The following is a 20854-nucleotide window of genomic DNA, read 5'->3' as shown; positions in this document are numbered from 1 at the left end:
GAAAACCAATGAAAGCAAAGGCCAGTTCTTCGAGAAGCTGAGCAGAATTAATAATCCTCTGACCGGACTGCTCAGGAGAGAAAGCAAAGGTGCAAGTTACCAATATCAGGAGTGAGAGAGGTGACATCGCTACGGATTGTACAGATGTACTCAGGAGGTTCATATTTTAGGTCCTTGCATTGAAATGGTTGCTTAAAAATTACTGTTAATGTGTGCAAAAAAACCACAATTCTACACATTCCTAATTCAGCCTCGTTTCTGAAATGCCTGCCAAGTGACAACTGCCAATGTTGCTACTGTTGCCAGCATCTCGGTTCCTCAGCAATGATCTGAATGTCAATTTAATGCTTATGATCAATGATATTCTAACGCCATTTAAATTTACTTTCATATTATTGGAGGTACGGTAGAGTTTACGCTTATTAAAATGAATTATGATTAAGGTCCTTCCCTCCCTCCTTACTCCCACTGCCATCCCTCTCTCTCCCTCTCTTCCCCCCTCCTTTCTTCCTTCCTCCTCCCTGACTCCCTCCCTTTTTTCCTTTCCCAGTCAACAGCTTGGAGTTAACTGTAATTATATTTGAAAAGTGAGTCCATCTGGGGCACCTGGCTGGCTCTAGAACATACGACTCTGGATCTTGGGGTTGTGAGTTCAAACCCCACGTTGGATGTAGAGCTTACTGAAAACAAGTTCCAAAAAAAAAAAATGAATCAATGTGGTTTACCGTTGGATTCTGTGATATGTGTTCTTATAGCCACCTGTTTTTTTTAACCTTTCACTTTATATTAGTTCTGTTCTTTGCAGAAAAAGAAACTTGAGTAGAACACGAAGTGTTCATTCAGCATGTGTCTACAAATTGCCCTGAAGCTGTTAGGTACTGGGTGGATTATGGTGGGAAAGAACCTCATGGCCCCTCACTTCATGGAAACCAGAGTCCACGTGGAATACGCACTGGTAAGTGTTGTGATGGGAACGTGCAGAGTATTATGAGCGTTTACAAGGTCGGAGAAGGCTTCCTTCTGGAAGTGAAGGGTCAGGAGGAGGTGCCTCGCAGATTCCGTAACTTGCGTGAACATTCTCTACACAATGGGGGCTGGTTCCTGAAGTCCATTTGGCAGTATGTTTTTTTTTTTTAAAGCTTTTATTTATTTATTTGAGACAGAATGAGAGAGAGAGCACATGAGAGGGGGGAGGGTCAGAGGGAGAAGCAGGCTCCCCACCGAGCAGGGAGCCCGATGTGGGACTCGATCCTGGGACTCCAGGATCATGACCTGAGCCAAAGGCAGTCGCTTAACCGACTGAGCCACTCAGGCGCCCCCCATTTGGCAGTATGTTGTATCAGCGACACTCTTGCTGTTTTTCCTCCATTATGAGAGAAGAACTTGAGGGCTAAGTAACTGTCTCTAAGTTAAGAGTTCGCCTTCGGCAAGGGCACAGTTAACATTTACGGTGTGGCACCTGCTCTGGAACAAACCGTTTGCCCCTGTGAGGTGGAGAGAGTATCACTTGTTTGCTTACCTCCCAGGGCTGATGTGAGGACCAAGTACAGTGACGAATGTGAAGGTACTTTGTCCACTGTAGAGCCAAGTATCCTGTAAGGTGGTGGTATTTCCCAAGTTCTTGTTCCTAAAGTGGTGTTAATTAGTGGCCGCTTTACCACTTGGCTGAGATGCTTACTTCTCCTGTTGACACTAAAATTCATCTAGAGGCATCACCTGGAGTGCAGTTTCCAGAAGGGACATTTTCCCAAGCAGAAACACTTTTTGTTTTGCTTTTTTATTTTTTATTATTTTTTTTAAAGATTTTTTTTTAATTTATTTATTTGACAGAGAGACAGCGAGAGCAAGGAACACCAGCAGGGGGAGTGGGAGAGGGAGAAGCAGGCTTCCCACCGAGCAGGGAGCCCGATGCGGGGCTCGATCCCAGGACCCTGGGATCATGACCTGAGCCGAAGGCAGACGCTTAACGACTGAGCCACCCAGGCGCCCTTGTTTTGTTTTTTTAAACCCTTGCTTAGGAAAAGCAACAGTTTAAAGCAAAACTAAGCAAAAACACTCAAGATTCCAGGGCGATTGGCAGACCAATAAATCAACTTCCAGTGCCTTCCCTTGCACTCCCCCCATGAATACATGGCAGAGTGTTGTCTGTCTTCCTGGACAAAATTGAGCCACAGTGCTCAGGGCAGCTGGGACTAGGGATACCTGTGCTGTCCCGCACTGAGACAGGTGGGAGTGATGCTGAGATACCCAGACCAGAGGGCCACACGTAGGCGCAGCCTGGGGCCTTCACCCTTGTTTCTAGGCAGTGTGGTCGGGCATGCGAATGCTTCCCCTCCGCCCACCAATAGGAATCTCCTTGGGGACTGGACCATATCTGCAGCTCCCTTCGTAGCTCTCCCAGCTGCAGGGCACAACATCTGCAGGGCTTAGCGCTTCATAGTCCTGTCTGGAAACAGCCGGTGGGCAGCTTTGAGACAGGCAGGTGTTCTTCCGCAGGCCGACCGCGAAGCCACGCAGTGTTCAGCCCTGGCGGAGCTTCGCTAGGGCCTCCCGCGGCACCGCACAGGGCGGGATGCCCGAGGCCTCGTTTTTGTTCTCCGACGCTGCACTGAGGACCGGACTTGGTACCCCCGGCTTCATTTTCCGGAAATGAAGAGCCAAAGGTTGAAGGCTACCGTGACATGACAGGGTTTGCTACAAGAATCCCAGTTGCCACGTTGGTCTCTGGCCTAATGAAGCTGCTGCTCACCCGATCTGGGAGGTGCTGGTGGATGGGGCTTCGGGGGAAGAAACGTGTGCAAAGGAGCCAGTCCTCGGACTTAAGCAGGAACAGCGTGCATTGCGCTTCTGAGCTACTTGGCTAGCATTGGGACGAGGCCAGGGAGTCGGGAGTGATGCTCTCGTTTTGGACAGCAGGGGGCTGCCCAAACCCAGTCCAGACGCGCACGGCTGCGGCAGTGGAAAGAGCCGTTCGCTCCCCGCGCAGCACGGCCTCCCCCTCGCCAGCCTCTGCGATCGGTGAGGTACGGAGCGGCGCCGGAGAGAAGACAGGGTATGGCCTGGAGCCCGCCAGCCAAGAGTCCATTAAAGTATCTTCCACCATGTGCTGAGAACATTTAAGCAACCATTCCAACAAAGAAGCTTCTACTTGGTTTTGGAACCATAGCTGGGAGCCAGTGTTTGTTTATATTCTTCATGTATATAATACACGTAAAACTCTTGCCCACTTTGGAAATAAGGTGAGCTTCTCCCACTACACAGCTCTGCCCTGTCTAGGGGACCTACAGTTGAATAGGTTTTGGCAAAAGGCTCGCCTCAGTTTCTTTCTTGGTAAACTAGTTTTGTCATTATATTAGTCCTATATTGCTGTGTAACAAATGACTTCAGAATCAGCTTAAACGTTTATTATATCACATGGTTTCTGTGGGTCAGGAGTTTGGGAAGCAGCTTGGCTGGATGGTTCTGGCTTGGGCTTCTCTTCGGGAGATTGTAGTTCAGAAGACTGCAGCCTGGTCAGCACCCTAAGTCTTGACTGGGGCTGGAGGATCTGCTGCGGAGCTGGCTTGCTCACATGGCTGGCTGGCAGGTTGGGGCTGGTCATTTGCAGGAAGCCTCGGATCCCCACCACAGACACCTAACCTTAGGACTGCTTGGTTAGAATAGGACCGCGTAATACGGCAGCAGGTCTCCTCCAGTTACCCGAGAGAGAAAGGAGAAGCGGTCAGGTCTCTCGTGATCTGGCCTCTGAAGTCACACAGCATCACAGTTACCATGGTTGCTGGCTTATCACAGCTGTTCTGGAAATAACGAGGTGTGAAGAGAGGAGCTGTTTTGGCTCCTTTTCTAACAGCCATGCTGTGGAATGGGATAGGAAACCCCTTGCATGGTAGGGGCACCCTCCCCTTCTTTGTCTGAAATTAGTTTCCTTGTAAATCCAGGTATTAGGGACAAGTCCCCCCACCCCCACCCGCCTTTTTTTGCAGTCTGTTAATATTTGCTTTATATATTTAAGATGCTCCTATGTTGGGTGCATAAATGTTACAGAAATGTTTAGAAACATTACATCCTCTTGTTGGATTGACCCCTTTACCATTATGTAATGTCCTGCTTTATTAGCTTTTGTTTCAAAGTCCATTTTGTCTGATATATGTATAGTATGCCCCTGCTTTCTTTTGGCCCCTTTCCATGGACTATCCAAATTTTTCATCCATTCACTTTAGTTGTATGTACCCTTACAGCTGAAGTGAGTCCCTTGTAGGCAGCATGTAGACGGTTCTTGTGTTTTCTGTGATTGGAGAATTTAGTTTTTACCTTTTTTTTTTAAAGTAGGCTCCATGCTGGGTGTGGGGGGTTCAACATGCGGGTTGAACTCATGACCCTGAGATCAAGACCTGAGCTGAGATTGAGTTGGACACTCAACCGACTGAGCCACCCAGGCGCCCCAGCTCATTTACATTTAAAGTAATTAGATAGGTATGTACTTATTGCCATTTTTAACATTCTTTATTATTTTTACTGCCATTTGTTAATTATTTTCTGGCTGTTTTGTAGCTCCTGTTTCTTCTTGCTTTCTTCCTTTGTAGTTTGGGGACTTTCTGTAGTGGTATGTGTATCTACTACTGGATTTTGTGTGGTGGTTACTATGAGGCTTACAGGTAACTTCTATTTCTACCAGTCTATGTTAAGTAGATTAAGTTTGAACACATTTTTACCCCCCCCCACTTTAATGTTCTTGATGTCACATTTTACATCTTTTATCTTGTGTATCCCTTATTATACTTTTATTACTTTTACCTTTTAACCATATACTACTTTTGAGATTAATCCACTACCTTTATACTTACCAGTGAGATTTATACTTTCCTATATTTTGTTGCTAATAATTAGCACCCTTTTTGGCTTTAAGTCCCTTTCACATTTCTTGAAAGGCCAGTTTAGTGGTGATGAACTCTTAGCTTTTGCTTGTCTGGAAAACACTTTCTCCTTCAATTCTGAATAACTTCGCTGGACAGAGTATTCTTGTTCGGAAGTTTTTCTCTAAAAAGTCTATATACTGTCCTAGATGTCAGGAACAGTAATCCATTTCATGACCAAGCCCACTGCCAGGCTGTGTAGGCACTCACATGTATAACGGAGGAGGGAAAAATCCTTCTTAGATCAGACAGCACAGTTTAACAGAAAGATGGCTTTGAAATCCTTATTCTCTAATTAGCTTTGTGAGCTTGAATAAATTCAGCTGAAGGAAAAAACCTATTCTGCAGAGGTCTTATATCACAATAAATACTAATTACAAGCATCCTTTGAATCTCTCAATCCTATCAGCATCAGTCAGACCTGCCAGTTAAGAGAATATATTTTTTTAAGATTTATTTATTTTGGAGGGGGAAAGAGAGTGTGTGTGCATACATGAGCAGGGGGAGGGGCAGATGGAGGGGGAATGAATCTCAAGCAGACTCCCTATATAGTGTGGAGCCCGATGTGGGGCTTGATCTCACGACCCTGAGATTACTTAAAAAAATCTTAAAAAAGCGATCTGGTAGAGTCTGTACTTAGCCTTACTTTGTCTATACAAAGAAATGTTCTTTTTCATTGGATTCACCTTGTGATACACTCAAGTTACATTTTTGGAATTTACCTAAGCATTAGGAAAGTATATAAAAATATACTTCTGTTTGGACTTTTTTTTTTTTTTTTTTAAGATTTTAAGTAATTTCTCTACCCAATGTGGAGCTCGAACTCACAACCCCAAGATCAAGAGTTGCATGCTCTACCACTGAGCCAGCCAGTTGCCCCTCAAATTATTTTTTTTGATAGTGATCTGGCAACTTTACGGGTGTCCTCTGACATCTTGTTTTTCTACCTGGTTTTCATAGTTTGTAAGATAAAAGGCAACCATCTAGGTCAGGGATTGGCAAATTCTGGCCTGTTTTGGTAAATAAAATTTACCAAACATAACCACTAAGTAGGAGAGGAAAGTAGTTGTGACAGAGACATCCCTTGAAGAACAGGTCTGTCAACCCCTGTCTAAAGTCCTTCTTTGTTTAGGGCAGTGCATCACATGAGTGGACCTCGAGGGAAAGCACCTTGGAAGTTCTTAGACTTTTTTCCTGCAAAGCTGTAAATGCATAAAGATTTATCATTCTTCTCCATGGAGCTCATTCAAAGCTATCGGTCAGTCAGAGAGCATGTACAGGAGAGCTTTCTAGGTAGAGAGTAAAGCACCCAAGGGGGAAAGGCCCGTCTCGAGTCCTAGGTGAGTGACGAAAAGATTAACCGGCGTCAAGGGAGAAAAAAAGAAATCTTGTCAAAATTACTACTTGTGGACTAAAACAAAGGACACATTCCCACTGGAACAGAAATAAACTTTAATTTGTTGAAAAGTGCAGCAGTGAACAGGGTCTTTTGAAGGGCACTTTCTAAGTCAGGTGACTGAGATGACACAAAGCCAGGGCAGAGTAACTTCTAGGAACAGATGACACAAACACAGGAATTGACAGAGGTCATGGGACCTAAGTGGTGGTCAAAGTAAAAAACCCAAATATGCCCATCTAATTCATTGGCGGATCAGCTGAAATAGCCTTTGCTTTCTCTTAATAAGGACTGTGGAACAATCCATCTTATTTTGTTTAATCCTTAGACACCAAAAATAAATTTAAGAACGTTTCTCACAGATTAAGATGTAACTTCCATGGCTACTGTCACTATTTTGTACAAAATCCTTAATATTGTCAATTAAAATGTATTTTGCAACAGTACCGTTGGACAAATTCAAAGATGCTCAAAAGGGGTTCCCCACTGGGTATTTGGGGGGGGGGAGATTTTAATAGGAAATCTTGTAAGGCAAAAATCTCTGTTCATTCCTGTGGCCTTGGGTCGCTTTTCTAATGGTTAGTTTTCTCCTCTGAAGGGCACCAACCAGTCCAGACCTGGCCTTGTAAAAGAGAAAACAATCAAAATCCAAATTCATACAATTAAGAGACTTGGCTTGCAATGTGTTCCTTGTACATATACATTCTGAAAAGTTCAGTGTGTTGAAGTTTGCTAGGCTATGAACTGAGTCCTCTTTATGAAAGATGATTTTAGCACAGATCCAGAATGAAGCCAGTCTAAGAGAAAGTCGAATTATAGGCCATTCCCAAGTTAGTAGGAAATGTACCAGATACAGGAGAGGTACACAGAGTGGGCATCCCATCCCCACCACCCAAACAGCAGTCCGCGGAATGTTAAGAGCAGTGTGGCAGGGTTACTATGGGCAGCTGGACTTGTGTCACTCTTATGACTTTGCCGGCTCTCAGGAACCAGCATCATAAAACTGAATAATAGGACATCACAATATAAGACCTGGTAAGAGTTGGTTTCTTTTTATTCGGGAATAACTATGGTCAACTTTCAGTAAGGTAGAAGTTGACTGATTAATGTTAAGAATCAAAGTGTAGAATAAAGCTGATACCCATATTTAACATTGTAGTTTGCTTTTAATTACAAAATATTTAGAATTTCTTTCCCTAAAACATTCACAGCAGAGGTGTTCATTTCACTTGCCGATTTCACCTCTAAATACCACCACAGTTACTGGGATTGCATGAGGTAAAGGAACAAACCCAATGGCTATTAACCCAACATGGCTCCAGATCTGGAGTTCGGACAGAGAAGTTGCTTACAGCCATGTCTTACAAAGTGCTTAAAGCTCAACCTAAGACCTTAAATAAAGCTAAAATCACTATTGCCTGAGTTGAACAGGTTATAAACCACAGCTCTTCCTCCTCCCTCTGCCGTCCCACCACAGATTAGCTTTCCTGTGAAGAAAACAATAGAAACAGGACTGGTCTTTGAGCCCAGAAACCTACAAATGTAGGTGTTCTAAACAGTGAGGAAATCTCAACAAGGTCTGACTTTGGCCGGGGAACAGTGAGTGAGGCCCAAATTACCCAAGACTCCAAACACTCAGGAAGAACTTCTCTAAAAGGGAAGGAATTAGGGTAAAGCAGTTGGAACTTCGCATCAACTATACCAGATGAACAGAATGTCAACAAAATGCAGAGTCAAAACTGAACCCAGGCTCCCTGCTACACAGGCACTTACTCTATCTCAACTATAGCCCTTCAGCCTGTCAACCCAAGAGCCCTGTCTACAGCAGGCCCTCAGAAAATGCAACCTTCACCAACCCTTGGAAGTTCTTTCTCCGCTGAGATACCTAAGCCACTTTGTTTTTCAGATCTCAGAGGGGTAATTATCAAAAGAAGAGACATTCCCACTTGTGGTTAGCATGTAGTTAGCAGCCACCAGAAAGGAGATGGCTATCACCTTTTAGAACCACCTGGAATTAGCCTTTACCAAAAACTGACTGTTCTATATCAGTGTAGCACCAGCCCAGAATGCAGAAGAAACGAAACAACAAAAACCCAACAACAAAAAACAGTGTTTGGTTGACAGATGGGTTTTGAATTTGTGACCTTACCACATTGTGACTAATCTGAAAATGGTGGTACTTGTTCTTGCTCTGATGGTTATTCAAGCCATGTGATGTTGGTATTTTTGATAGTGAAGTAGTCAAGCTGTAAAATACTCCCCCGCCCCCCAAGTATTGCCATTTATCTGAGTGGATTTACAAATTCAGACTCTGACCACATGGGGAATAATCAAGAACTGTAACCCCAGGAAAGGGTATGGTGAGAACGAAGACCTCAGGAGCATTCGTGATTAGCTGAGTGAAGGGACCAGGGCCAGCCATTCCTGACGTAAGGGCAGAGTTCACAGTTTAACACTTTGCACAAGGAAGTCTGCCGATTGGGTTGCTCTTTCAAACAGGACTGAGAGCCAGTCCAGAAACTCTTCCAGGCGTGGTCTTGAGGACTAGCTACAGATACCTACTACAATCACTCCATCAGGCAGAGGCGTGCGGGGACCCAGCTGCAGACGTCGCTACAGAGGATGCTTTGAAAACCTTCGCGTCCTGACCCTGCCATGACTGTTGAACATGAGCCGAGGGTCAAACCTGTATCTGGGGAAGGAAACGGGTCACATTAACTCGAGTTAGCCGCTGAGCACTTCCTTCAGCATGTTCAGTGGAAAGGATAGCAGGAAGGAAGAGAGAAGGAACTTAAATCACCAGAAAGGAATCGAGTGGCAAAGTCTGTAGTACAGAAGTACTGAATAATGAAGAGCATTTCCAGCACAAGGAAGCAAGCACAAAACAATGTAGTAAAAAGCCAAGAGGAGGAAAAACAAGTAAGATTAATCTTGAGAAGCATTAGGAGGAGGCAAGATGTGAGCTGCCCCCCCCCTTTTTTTTTTGAGAGGGGTTTGGAGGCATCCTGAAGTTTGGTTAAAGCAGCCTAATGGCAAGAATACAGCCTTTGCTGGAGCCCTACCAGAGCCCTTTACTTCACAGTTCAGACAGAATGACAGGTAAGAGCACAGGTGTGCACCTCGGACACAAGTTTCCATCTGGCTCATTACGAACTCAGGTAAGTCATTAGCCTCTCTGGCTACCAATAAAATAGCGAGGAGTGTAACTCACATGAAATATCTGGCACACACTGTAAGTTGGCCAAGTGTCAAGTTACCATTCAGCTTTTACTCTTTGTTCGGTGGTAAAATTAAAGAAGGTAGATCGGCTGGAAAGACATTTTACATGTGTAGGCTAGACAGAACATTGTATTTTACTTTTATCCTGCAATCTCTTGGAATAAACTATTTAGCATTATTTTAGAACCAGGGGGGACCATACACTCTCTGTCCCAATGACTCAACTTTGTTACTGTATGTAAATGAATGTTTGTGGCTATTTTCAAAGGGTGGTGGCTGGATGGCGGGAGCCTGTAGGATCTAGTCTACTGACCCCCATTTTCAGAGGATTCTATAGGCCTAAGTGTTTGGTGGGAAAGAATAAGCTACTGCTAAGGAATTTAAAAAGAAATCAGGTGGTTTAAATATTAGTAAAGCCAGCATCTACAGTCTCGGTTATAAGCTTCTTAGAACGTGAGCAAGACAAATTATAGTTACAACAAACACAGCTTGCCTGGGAGTCACGAGGTCTTGCTGTATCAGTTCTAACTGTGACCCTTGGGCAAATTGCCTTCAGGGCTCTAGCGACTGCTTGGAAGTTCTCTGGTTAAGTCCTAACACTTCAGACCTGATGCTCAGGCTCCATCTGAGGATGGATTTAAGTCCCAAGAGTCATCCAGAGACTGCTATAGACATCTAATTTTACTTGATAAAACACTCTGAGCACAGTAGCTGTTGGAAACTGCAAAATCATCATGTGTCAACTAGAAGTCTTGTGCCTTTTACTTGAGAGAATGAATTTCCTACTTCAAGGAACTGGTGTAAGTGAGGCTGCATTTCACTAACCTGGAGGAAAGCTCCAAACTGGGCAGTGAGAACGCTTGACCGATGCGTTCTGACTGATTAACAGGGTTATCCATATAAAAAAAGCTTAAGTGATATAAAATTATGATAAATGTCTTTTTATATTATTGTCACCTAGTTTTAGTTTGCTGGCCTCCACATCTTGCTGGCTCTATATATGGCATTTAGAAGCAAAAATGTTTTTCCTTTTAAAATTTTATTTGAGAGAGCGAGAGCAGGGGGAGGAGCAGAGGAGGAAAGACTCTTAAGCAGACTCTGTGAGCTGAGTTCAGAGCCCAGTGCAGGGCTCGATCCCACGACCCTGCGATCATGACCTGAGCCGAAACCAAGAGTTGGACGCTTAACCGACTAAGCCACCTAGCTGCCCCTACATTTCTTTAATAAACTGTCTATAATCCAGTATCTCTGCTCATTCGCATAGATTACTCTCTAATGTGTACTGAAGACATTTTAGACAAAGCTAAATAACTAAGTTACTACTTAAGTTAGTACTTTCCATCAAGCACAGGATATCAATCTTCCCTACCATCAAAATAAGAACTAAAATAATCCTTTCCTGGTGAAAATTCAACTTTAGATCTCATAATCTTCAAGCATAAAATGACAGGTTTCTTACCATAGGCAGCTCAAATTCATGGTATGCTGAGACCCAGTGTCACTGGTGAAAAGTTACTATTTCAGAGGAATGAGTGGTAGGAACAGAGCTGGCTTAGAAGGTGATGAAAATCTTCTCTGCCTTCATATACTACAGTGGTTTTATGTAGTTCAACATTTCAGAGTCTATGCCTTCTAATTCATTTTGTGTGTTTAGCATGTTAAATTTACTGGCAAGCATTCCAGTTCCTCTAATTGGGGTTTCTGAGAAATGAACAAAGGCATATCATCTCAGAAGTGCTAGGGAACAGGGCAGCACTTGGTCGGCTTACTCTAAAAAAGCTCCACCTGTCACCTGTGCAACCGACAAGAGCCACACGCGGCAGGGGTCAGGGCTAAGCCTCCATGTAAAGCACCAACTGGAACCAGAGAGCAAAAAGTTTCAAAGAACTTATTTTGTCAGCACAACAGACACAGGATTCCTACCATAAAGCAGAACACTGAGAAACACAGCTTAGCTCAAAGCCAAAAGGGCCCCTCAGGCTGCCTCTGCCTTCAAGGATGGCATGATTGCTACAGACAACTTGGGAGAGCCATCGAAGACAAGGGAAACTTACCCAGGGTCAAACACCCCTGGAGTGCGACAGGTTGGTCCAGAACAGGACTGTAACATCATTAGCCGGTAGTTCATTTTTCCTAAAAGCTCTGGGTCTATACTTTTAGCAATGTTTGTGATTTGGTCTGGATCTGCAGTCAGGTTATAGACTTCTACAAATACCTGCGAGAATGTGAACATGGGGGAAAGAAAAGAACAAGCATTATATTTGAAGTACTCCTCATGTGAATGATTTCTAAATGGGAAGGGAAGAGGTGGATAAGCGCAGTGCCTGGGAGAACATCATCTGGTCTCAACATCCTCAGAGAGCCCAAGGGTAAACATGAGACCACGGAGCATCTGTTCTCAGGGTTAAAGGGCTTCAGGTCCAGGGTCCATGGCCCACGTGCTGGGAAGGGGCCTCCAGCACCCCCTGTGCCTTTCGGCAGAGATAGGAGGACAAATTTACTACCTTTTATAATAAAAGCAGAGAACAGAATGCAGGACCCTGAAATAGGCTCAGAAAGTAGACTGCTAATATTGTTAACAAAAGTGAGAGCTGACATTTGAAGGTTTTTGCGTTAGAATTGTTAAGATTCAAATAAGAATAGATATGAAAGTATTCTAACCTGTGTTGTACAGATGCTAGTTTCCTGTTTTAAAAAGCAGTTTTGGATGTCCACCGCCAATTGGGAAAGGACACAATCCCATTATTTCTGACACTGGATAGATCTAATATCACTATCTCCCCCGCTGCCCCCGTACTTTATTCTCCAAGTGACAGGCTAGGAAGATGACACGTAAACATTATGGGGGAAAGGAGGAACAAGAACTGATTCTGAACGATGCTCTGCTGCTGCTGTCCACAGTGCTTATGAGCTGCAAACAAGTGGTAAGTCCATTTCTGAGAAACACAATGAGCATCGGCTCCATATAGCAGATGTGTATGCCAGATGAGCACATGCTGATAAACAGTATGAAACCACAAGGGACTGCAGGGCATGAGATCCTCAGACAATCCATAATGATCTCTGGTGGCTAAAAGCCACCGTACAAGGATGGGGCCTCCTGGTCTTGCTTTTGATGCCCCACTGCTGATCTACTTGAGCAGCTCTGGAATGCGCTGTTGTGGGGACAGAAGTTTCTGAACAAGCTGGTTGTAAGTAGCAAATGTTCTGACTCCTTTTACCTCCATAGAAGTTGAGGTGTCTTACTCTGACCCCAAACTATCAGGGAAGCCAAGAGACCAGGCATGTAGCAATCTGAGCAAGTGGACGGTGCATTTAAAGTGTGTTTGGGTGGTGCTGGGAGTGGAGAAAATCCCTTTTGGAAAGGGCACAGTTAGAGAAGTGCGGTATGGCTTTGCGGCTTTTTTTTTTTTTTTTTTTTTTTTTTAAGATTTGAGAGAGAGAGGAAGTGCATGTGAGTGGGGGGAGGGCAGCAGGGGAGGGAGAGAGAAAGTCCCAAGCAGACTCTGCCTAGTGCAGGGCCCAGTCTCGGGACCCTGAGATCACGACCTGGGCCAAAACCAAGAGTCAGATGCTTAACTGACTGAGCCTCCCAGGCGCCCCTCTATTTTCTTAACTGAAGGAAGCCTAAGTGGAAGTATAGATAAGAAACCTATCTTCCTTAGGGAACATCCTTGGAATTGCTCTTCTGCTACCACGTCCAGCCAACAGAGCACTGGCACTAGGACACAAAGGGGTGGGGGAGGCAGAGGGCCTTCTTACCTCCTGGTCATCAAACTCACAATACTGTAAATTCCACTGCGCCGACAGGGTCCTCACACAGGCGTAGGTGTTATTGTAAGCATCTTCACAGACACAGTCTGGGAAACATTGCTGTAGGGATATTGAGAAAGTTAAATCAGGACAGTTCTGTAGTAACAAATACCACTTGCCTACAGGGGCAACCAAGTTGCCTCAAGTCAGACCTACCACTGGACAGAAATTAGGAAACTTTCCACAGAGAAGTAAATCAAAGATAGATGTGTGGCTTTGTTCCTTGTAGCTAACTTGATTAAGGAACATGTTTGTCTGTAGACTCTTGCCATCACTGTCTGCTAATCTCATGACAAGAATCTGTTGTAGCGAGCAAATGGAAAATGGATGGGATGGATGGTAAGGAGACGAAATCAATCTCCTAGGAGTCATGTCTAAGGTATATTAGGAACTGTCGTCTTAATGGGTTGGAGAAAAAGGCTCAAGTGAGCTTTGTGGAATCAGCTGCAGGTAAGTTATTTCTGCATGTCTTCCTTACCAACTTTTGGTTGGTTCTTCACTATTCCTTACACTTTGGTATCAGGCTTCTCTCTGGAGTTGACTTTCCTATTTCCCATATCCAAAGTGAGACCAATACTGCTCTTACCACCTTCATGACCAGCTTGGCTGCCACCAAGCAAGACACTTATGATGGCAGTTACATATAACTGTGGCAACCCTGTATCTCTACTGAAGGCCACTGATAACCTCCCTCATAAACAATGGTATACTGCTATTGGGAAGGGTAGGAAAACAAGAAGGGAAATGACTAAGAATATGGGTAGATACATGTGCTTGTTACAAAAACAAGAATTCAAGGTGCACATTCTGACAATAGGTCAGAAACATCATTTTCAGGATTACTAAATTTGTCTTGTCTATAATCTCTACGTCAAGTGACAAAGTCAAGTGAAAGAGGACCAAGACTCAGATTAAGGGTTTTAATACTTGACACACCTAAATCTATGCCTTGCTGTGCTATTGGTAAGAAAACTGTCTAAACCAGCTCAAGCTATTACTCACAGATACTCCAGGACTCAGTGAAGGACAGGTTGGGTCGGTGACATTACGGCCTTCTCCTTGATATTCCACCAAGACATCTGATCGCCAAGTCAGATTGCCGGCACCTTTCTGGAAGGAAGAGCAAAAGTGGTTTCTGTGAGGCATATAGATTGTGATGAGGATCACAAAGTTATATTCTGCTAAAGGGGATGTGGGAGTCAAAACTAGTTGGGACTATTCATTCAGTAGCTAAAGAGAATGGCAAAACCTGATGCAGATGAAGGTTTCTAAATAGCATGTTTTGTACTTACAGATGATAGTCAAAATGCTTTAAGCATTAATACTTCTGTGAAACAGGTTGGGAATGGAAACTATAAACTCTATCTAAGAATTCTTCTAGGGGCACCTGGGTGGTGTACTTGGTTGAGTGTCCAGCTCAGGTCTGATCTTGGGGTCATGGGATCAAGCCCTGTGCTGGGTTCCATGTTCAGCGTGGAGTCCACTTGGATTGCTCTCCTCTCTGCCCATTCCCCCCCCACCCAAAACAAATAAAATCTTAAAATTCTTCTAAACCCATCAGATGAAGAAATTTATAGCCAATTATATACAAGGACAAAAATATTAAACACAGCTGGTGTGCTAATAAGGACTATAACAGGTTCAAATTTGTTCTTAGTCGGAATGAAGATACCACACATATATGAACTCATTTATTCACTGCACATTAGTGGAGTGAAAGGAAAGAAGCAACAGCATTTGAAATGGGAGAGTTTAAGACAGGCACACAATGATGAAAGGAAGAAGGCTAAAGTAATAAAAGTTGTGGCTCAAAAGGACAATATGAGCACTGGAAGGAAGAACACTTGGTAGTAAGGTTTCCCGAAATCCAGCTTTTAGACAAGGAATGGAGATGGGGTGGTAACCAGAGAGAAAAAGGTGCTGACAGGAGGCTGCCCCTTTGTTCTGTAAAGAATAGCAGGTGGTGGGAAGCAATGGGAGGTTTTTAATCAGGGAAGGAACACAATCAAGGCTGTGCTTTAGAAAAGTCACCCTAGTAGCAGTCTAGAGATGGGGTAGAGAGAGATAGGGAGATCAGGTTAGAATGTGCTCTTAAAATGGTCTACAGCCTTAACTAATCAAAGTCTGGTTCCTGGTGTTAAAGAGGAGACAGCAGGCCCAAAAAGGAGTCACTTGTGCTAAACCCCACACCAACAACCAAGACTTAATCCCTAACCTGACCTAGTTGCAGTTTCAATCCTCCAGGAATGTAACTTTCACCAGTCAACTTGAAATTACCTGGTTAGCGCTAGTGAGGTAATCTGCCCCACAGGCCTTTCCGTTCCCCTTGGGAGGGTGACCTTACCTGAAACAATGCATTCTTTGCTAATAATTTCCATTATCCACCCCCTTTCCACCTTAAAAAACTTTTCCTTTTCTATAGCTCTGCAGAGGCTACCTTCTATTGTAGATGAGTTGCTGCCTGATTCATGAATCACTGGATAAATTTTTAACAGATCGGGTGGCAGTGCCAGGAGCTGAATCAAACTGCTGACAGCATTCTGGGACAATGAGAACCACTGGCAAGATAATTGCAAACCCCCCCCCCCTTTTTTTTAATTCAAGACTTGAACTCATGACCCTAAGATCAAGACCTGAGCTGAGATCAAGAATCAGATGTTCAACCAAGCCACCTAGGCGCCTCTTTGTAAACCCATTTTTGAGTTCATGGTCCTTTCACCATTTCTGAGGGCTGTGGGTTCTAGGTTGTGATCCTAGTCTAATTGGCTTTCTGGTCCAGGGCTTAGCTGGTCACCTTCAGCTGGCAGAATGTTCCATTCAGAACCCAGTTCCCCAGCCCTTGGTTCAATCTGCAGTTCCCCAGTTACTTGGGACCTCTTTCCAGCCCACAGTCCCTATTTGCTGGAATTTGCTGGTTTAGTCCATGCTGGGAATTGCTGGTGGTGCACACGGCCTCTCTTAGCTAGTTCCCAGTAAACCTCTCTTGCTTACTGCTGGTATGTTAAGGTACATATTTGTCATCTTTTGTGTAGATAAAAGCTATTGCTAATGAGGATCTTGGAAGCCAAAAAGCCACAAAAATTGGTGGACACGAGTATTTTACAGTGTTTGTCATCCCCAAGACGACTCCTGTGATAGGATAAATCGGTCATGGGTGACCAACCATCCATCTAACCCATCCCACCAACTTCCAAGAAAATTTCTATGCAACAACGTACACTGTAAAACACCAACCCCCGACCCAGTGGCACCTTTTAGGTATTTAGATTGGCTCTGAGAAATCCAAAGTCTTAGAACCTGAAACTCTAAAAAGTCAAGTGCACACTTGCATACTTTATGTCTAAAAACTATGGTTCCTGAAGTCATAAATATCTACAAGAATGGCAAAATCTTACTAAAAACAGCCCAGAGTTAAACGGGCCTTATGGGGACAAGTAGACAAGATCGCTCATTTAAGAAACATGCTAGCCCTGCCACACCTGGCAGGCAGCCTCGTCCAGCCCCAGAACCTTCCCAAGTGACCTCTTGCTGTGCCACACCCAGTGGGAGGCCTTGTCTGGCGCTAGTGCCCCTGCCCTGGGGGGTCCAGCTCCGCACACGAGAGTGCCTGCAACAGTTAGCTGGACTTTGCAGCCACAGCTCCAGGAGGCTGCCCTGCCCACAGCTACTGCAGCCCGCTGTACCAGAGAGCTGCCTTGCACACCACTGAGTCCACACCAACTGTACCCCAGCCGTGACAGGAGGGTGCACACAGTCCACACGGGACATCCCTGGGACACATGGCTTGGGTGACCAGGGGAGTTTGCCCTACTGGGTCCCCTAGGATACCTTTGGCTTAAAGCCACTTCTTCAAGCCCGGGAGATGTAACTGATCCACTTAATACGTAGAAACAAATATATTTAAACAGAGGCAACATGAGACAGACTATGTTCCAAAGAAAAGAACAAGACAAAAACCTTAGAAAAAGAGCTAAACAAAATGAAAACTGGAAGAAACACATGTTCAGGCTAAGAGCAACATGATATTAAACCACCAAGGGGTCAACAAAGAAATAAGAGAAAAAAAATACCTTGAGACAAATGGAAACACAACAGTTCAAAATGTAGGAGACACAGCAAAAATAATTTTAAGAGAGAAGTTTAGGGGCACCTGGGTGGCTCAGTCAGTTAAGCGTCTGCCTTTGGCTCAGGTCATGATCCCAGGGTCCTGGGATTGAGGCTCGAATCAGGCACCTTGATCAGCCAGAAGTCTGCTCCCCCCCCCCACCCCCTGCTTCTACCTCCCCCCTCCACTGCTCTGTAATAAATAAAATCCTTTTCCATGATGAATCAAACTAGCTCACTATGACCTACACATAATAAATAAAATCTTTAAAAAAGGAAAAAAAAAAGGGAAGTTTATAGTGATACAGGCCCACCTCAAGAAAAATCTCAATCTAACCTTACACCTAAAGAAACTAAAAAACGAACAAAGCCCAAAGTTAGTAAAATAAAGGAAATAAAAAGATCAGTGAAACTAAACACTGGTTCTTTGGGGCACCTGGGTGGCTCAGTTGGTTAAGCGTCTGCCTTCGGCTCAGGTCATGATCCTGGAGTCCCGGGATCGAGTCCCACATCGGGCTCCCTGCTCGGCACGGAGTCTGCTTCTCCTTTCCCTCTGCCTGCTGCTCTGCCTACTTGTGCTTGCTCATGCTCTATTAAATAAAATCTTAAAAAAAAAAAAAAGCTGGTTCCTTGAAAAGATAAAATTGATAAATGTTTAGTCAAACTCATCAAGAAAAAAACAGAGGGTCCAAATAAAATTAGAAGTGAAAGAGAAGTTACACCAAAAGGGACAACTTAGAAGAAATGGATAAATTCCTAGGAACACACAATTTTCCAAGACTGAATCAAGAAGCAGGAAATCTAAACAGACCAGTTACTAGTAATGAAACTGAATCAGTAATCAAAAAACTCCCACCAAACAACAATGCAAGACCAGATGGCTTCACAGATGAATTCTACCAAATATTTAAAGAAGAATTAATATGTATCCTTCTTAAACTATTCCAAAAATCAAAGAGGAAGGAATGCTTCCAAATTCCTCATTCTGTAAGGCTAGCATTACTTAGATACCCAAAGCAGACAAATCCCCACCCCCCCAAATTACAGGCCAATATCTTTAATGAACATAGATGCAAAAATCCTCAACAAAATATCAGTAAACTGAACTAAGTAATACATTAAAAAAAATCATAAACCATGATCAAGTAAGATTTATTGCACGGATGCAAGGATGGTTTAATGCCTGCAAATCAATCAACAAAAAGCTACAAATCAGGGGAACCTGGGTGGCTCACTTGGTTAAGTGTCTGCCTTCAGCTCAGGTCATGATCTCGGGGTCCTGAGATCGAGCCCCGCATCGCATAAGGCTCCCTGCTCAGCAGAGAGTCTGTTTCTCCCTTTCCCTCTGCCCCTCCCCCACACTGCTCATCCTCTCTCTCAAGTAAAATCTTAAAAAGAAAAAGAGGGGCGCCTGGGTGGCTCAGTCGTTAAGCATCTGCCTTCAGCTGAGGTCATGATCCCAGGGTCCTGGGATGGAGCCCCGCATCGGGTTCCCTGCTCAGCAGGAAGCCTGCTTCTCCCTCTCCCCCTGCTTGTGTCCTTCTCTCTGTCTCTGTCAAATAAGTAAATAAAATCTTAAAAAAAAAAAAAAAAGTATTTGATGAAATTCAACATCCATTTATAATAAGATGGGTATATAGGGAACATTCTTCAACATAATAAAGGCCACATATGACAAAACCACAGCTAACATGATAGTCAATGGTGATAAGCTGAAAGCTTTTCTCCTAAGACCAGGAATGAGACTAGGATGCTTACTTTTGCCACTTTTACTCAACACAGGATTGGAAGTCCTAGTCACATCAGACAAGCAAAAGAAATAAAAGGCATCCAAATTAGGAGAAGTAAAACTCACTATTTGCAGGCAACAGGAAACTATATATAGAAAACAATAAAGACTCTACCAAGAAAGTATTAGAATAAATGAATTCAGTAAAGTTGCCAGATACAAAATTAATATACATTAATAGGTTGTCTCTGCATACACTAATAATGAACTATGAGAAAGAGAAATTAAGAAAACAATCCCATGTACAATCTCAGCAATAAGAATACCTAGGAATAAATTTAACCAAGGAGGTGAAAGACCTGTTCTCTGAAAACTGTAAGACAGTGATGAAAGAAATCAAAGATGACACAAATAAATGGAAAGATATACCATGCTCATGAAACTGGAAGACTTAATATTGTTAAAATGTCCATACTACCCAAAGGAATCCACAGATTCAATGCAGTCCCTACCAAATTACCAACAGCATTTCAAGAAACTAGGCTAAATATTCCTAAAATTGTATGGAACCACAAAAGACCCTGAAGAGCCAAAGCAATTTCGAGAAAGGACAAAGCTAGAGAAATTATGTTCCCTGATTTCAAAGTATACTACAAAGCTATAGTAATCAATACAATAGGGTACTTGGCACAAAAACAGACATACACTCAATGGCACAGAATAGAGCTCCAGAAATAAACCCAGACTTACACGGTCAATTACTCAAGAATATACAATTGGGAAAAGATGGGAAAATTTTTTTTTAAAGATTTATTTATTTTAGAGAGAGATCAGAGGAGGGACGGACGGAGAGGGAGAGAGAGAAAATTTTTTTTCTTTTAAAAGATTTCATTTATTTATTTGACAGAAAGAGACACAGCGAGAGAGGGAACACAAGCAGGGGGAGTGGGAGAGGGACAAGCGGGCTTCCCACCGAGCAGGGAGCCCGATGCGGGGCTCGATCCCAGGACCCTGGGATCATGACCTGAGCCGAAGGCAGACGCTTAATGACTGAGCCACCCAGGGGCACCGAGAGAGAAAATTCTTAAGCAGACACCACATAGCACAGAGCCCGACATGGGGCCCAATCCCACAACCAGAGACCACCACCTGAGCCGAAACCAAGAGTCAGACACTCAACTGACAGTGCCACCCAGGTGCCCCAAGATGGTCTCTTTTATAAATGGTCTAGGAAGAACTGAAGAGCTACATGCAAAAGAATGAAACTGGAGCACTTCTTTTTTTACACGATATACAAAAATAAGCTCAAAATTGATCAAAGACTTAAATGTTAAACCAGAGGCCATAAAACTCCTGCAAGAAAACAGGAATATTTTTTTGGATCTGTCTCCTCAGGCAAGGGCAACAAGGCAAAAATAAACAAGTGGGACTACATTAAACTAAAAAGCTTTGGCACAGTGAAGGAAACCAACAAAGTGAAAAGGCAGCTTACTAAATGGGAGATGTCTGCAAATGATACAACTGATACAGGGTCAATGTCCAAAATATACAGAGAATTCACACAACTCAACATTTTAAAAAGTCCAATTAAAAAGTGGGTAAGGACCTAAACAGACATTTCTATCTATCTATCTATCTATCTATCTATCTATCTATCTATCTATCTATCTATCTATCTAT

At 43.6% G+C, this 20854-nt stretch overlaps 1 protein-coding gene across 2 annotated transcripts in view; it reads right to left on the bottom strand.

Annotated features, from left to right (window-relative positions):
- Positions 1-6344: 6344 nt before the first annotated feature.
- Positions 6345-20854, bottom strand: part of GNS (glucosamine (N-acetyl)-6-sulfatase) — a 55432-nt gene continuing 40922 nt past the window's right edge. Inside the window, exons 11-15 of one of the 2 annotated variants that reach the window (XR_004678728.1) lie at positions 14344-14451; positions 13291-13401; positions 11583-11743; positions 8872-9001; positions 6345-6931 (exon numbers count right to left, since the gene is read on the bottom strand). Coding sequence is in view for 1 of the 2 variants with exons in the window: in XM_035002223.1 (XP_034858114.1) it covers positions 8923-9001; positions 11583-11743; positions 13291-13401; positions 14344-14451 (459 nt within the window). In the remaining variant the exon portion in view is untranslated. Of the gene's footprint in view, positions 9002-11582; positions 11744-13290; positions 13402-14343; positions 14452-20854 lie in introns of both variants that reach the window. The other variant, XM_035002223.1, reaches the window with a different exon arrangement.

Source organism: Mirounga leonina, unplaced genomic scaffold (assembly GCF_011800145.1).
Source record: "Mirounga leonina isolate KUSES-001 unplaced genomic scaffold, KU_Mleo_1.0 Mir_126, whole genome shotgun sequence".
In the NCBI taxonomy this organism is placed as follows: domain Eukaryota; kingdom Metazoa; phylum Chordata; class Mammalia; order Carnivora; family Phocidae; genus Mirounga; species Mirounga leonina.
This window is presented reverse-complemented; position numbering and strand designations above follow the sequence as displayed.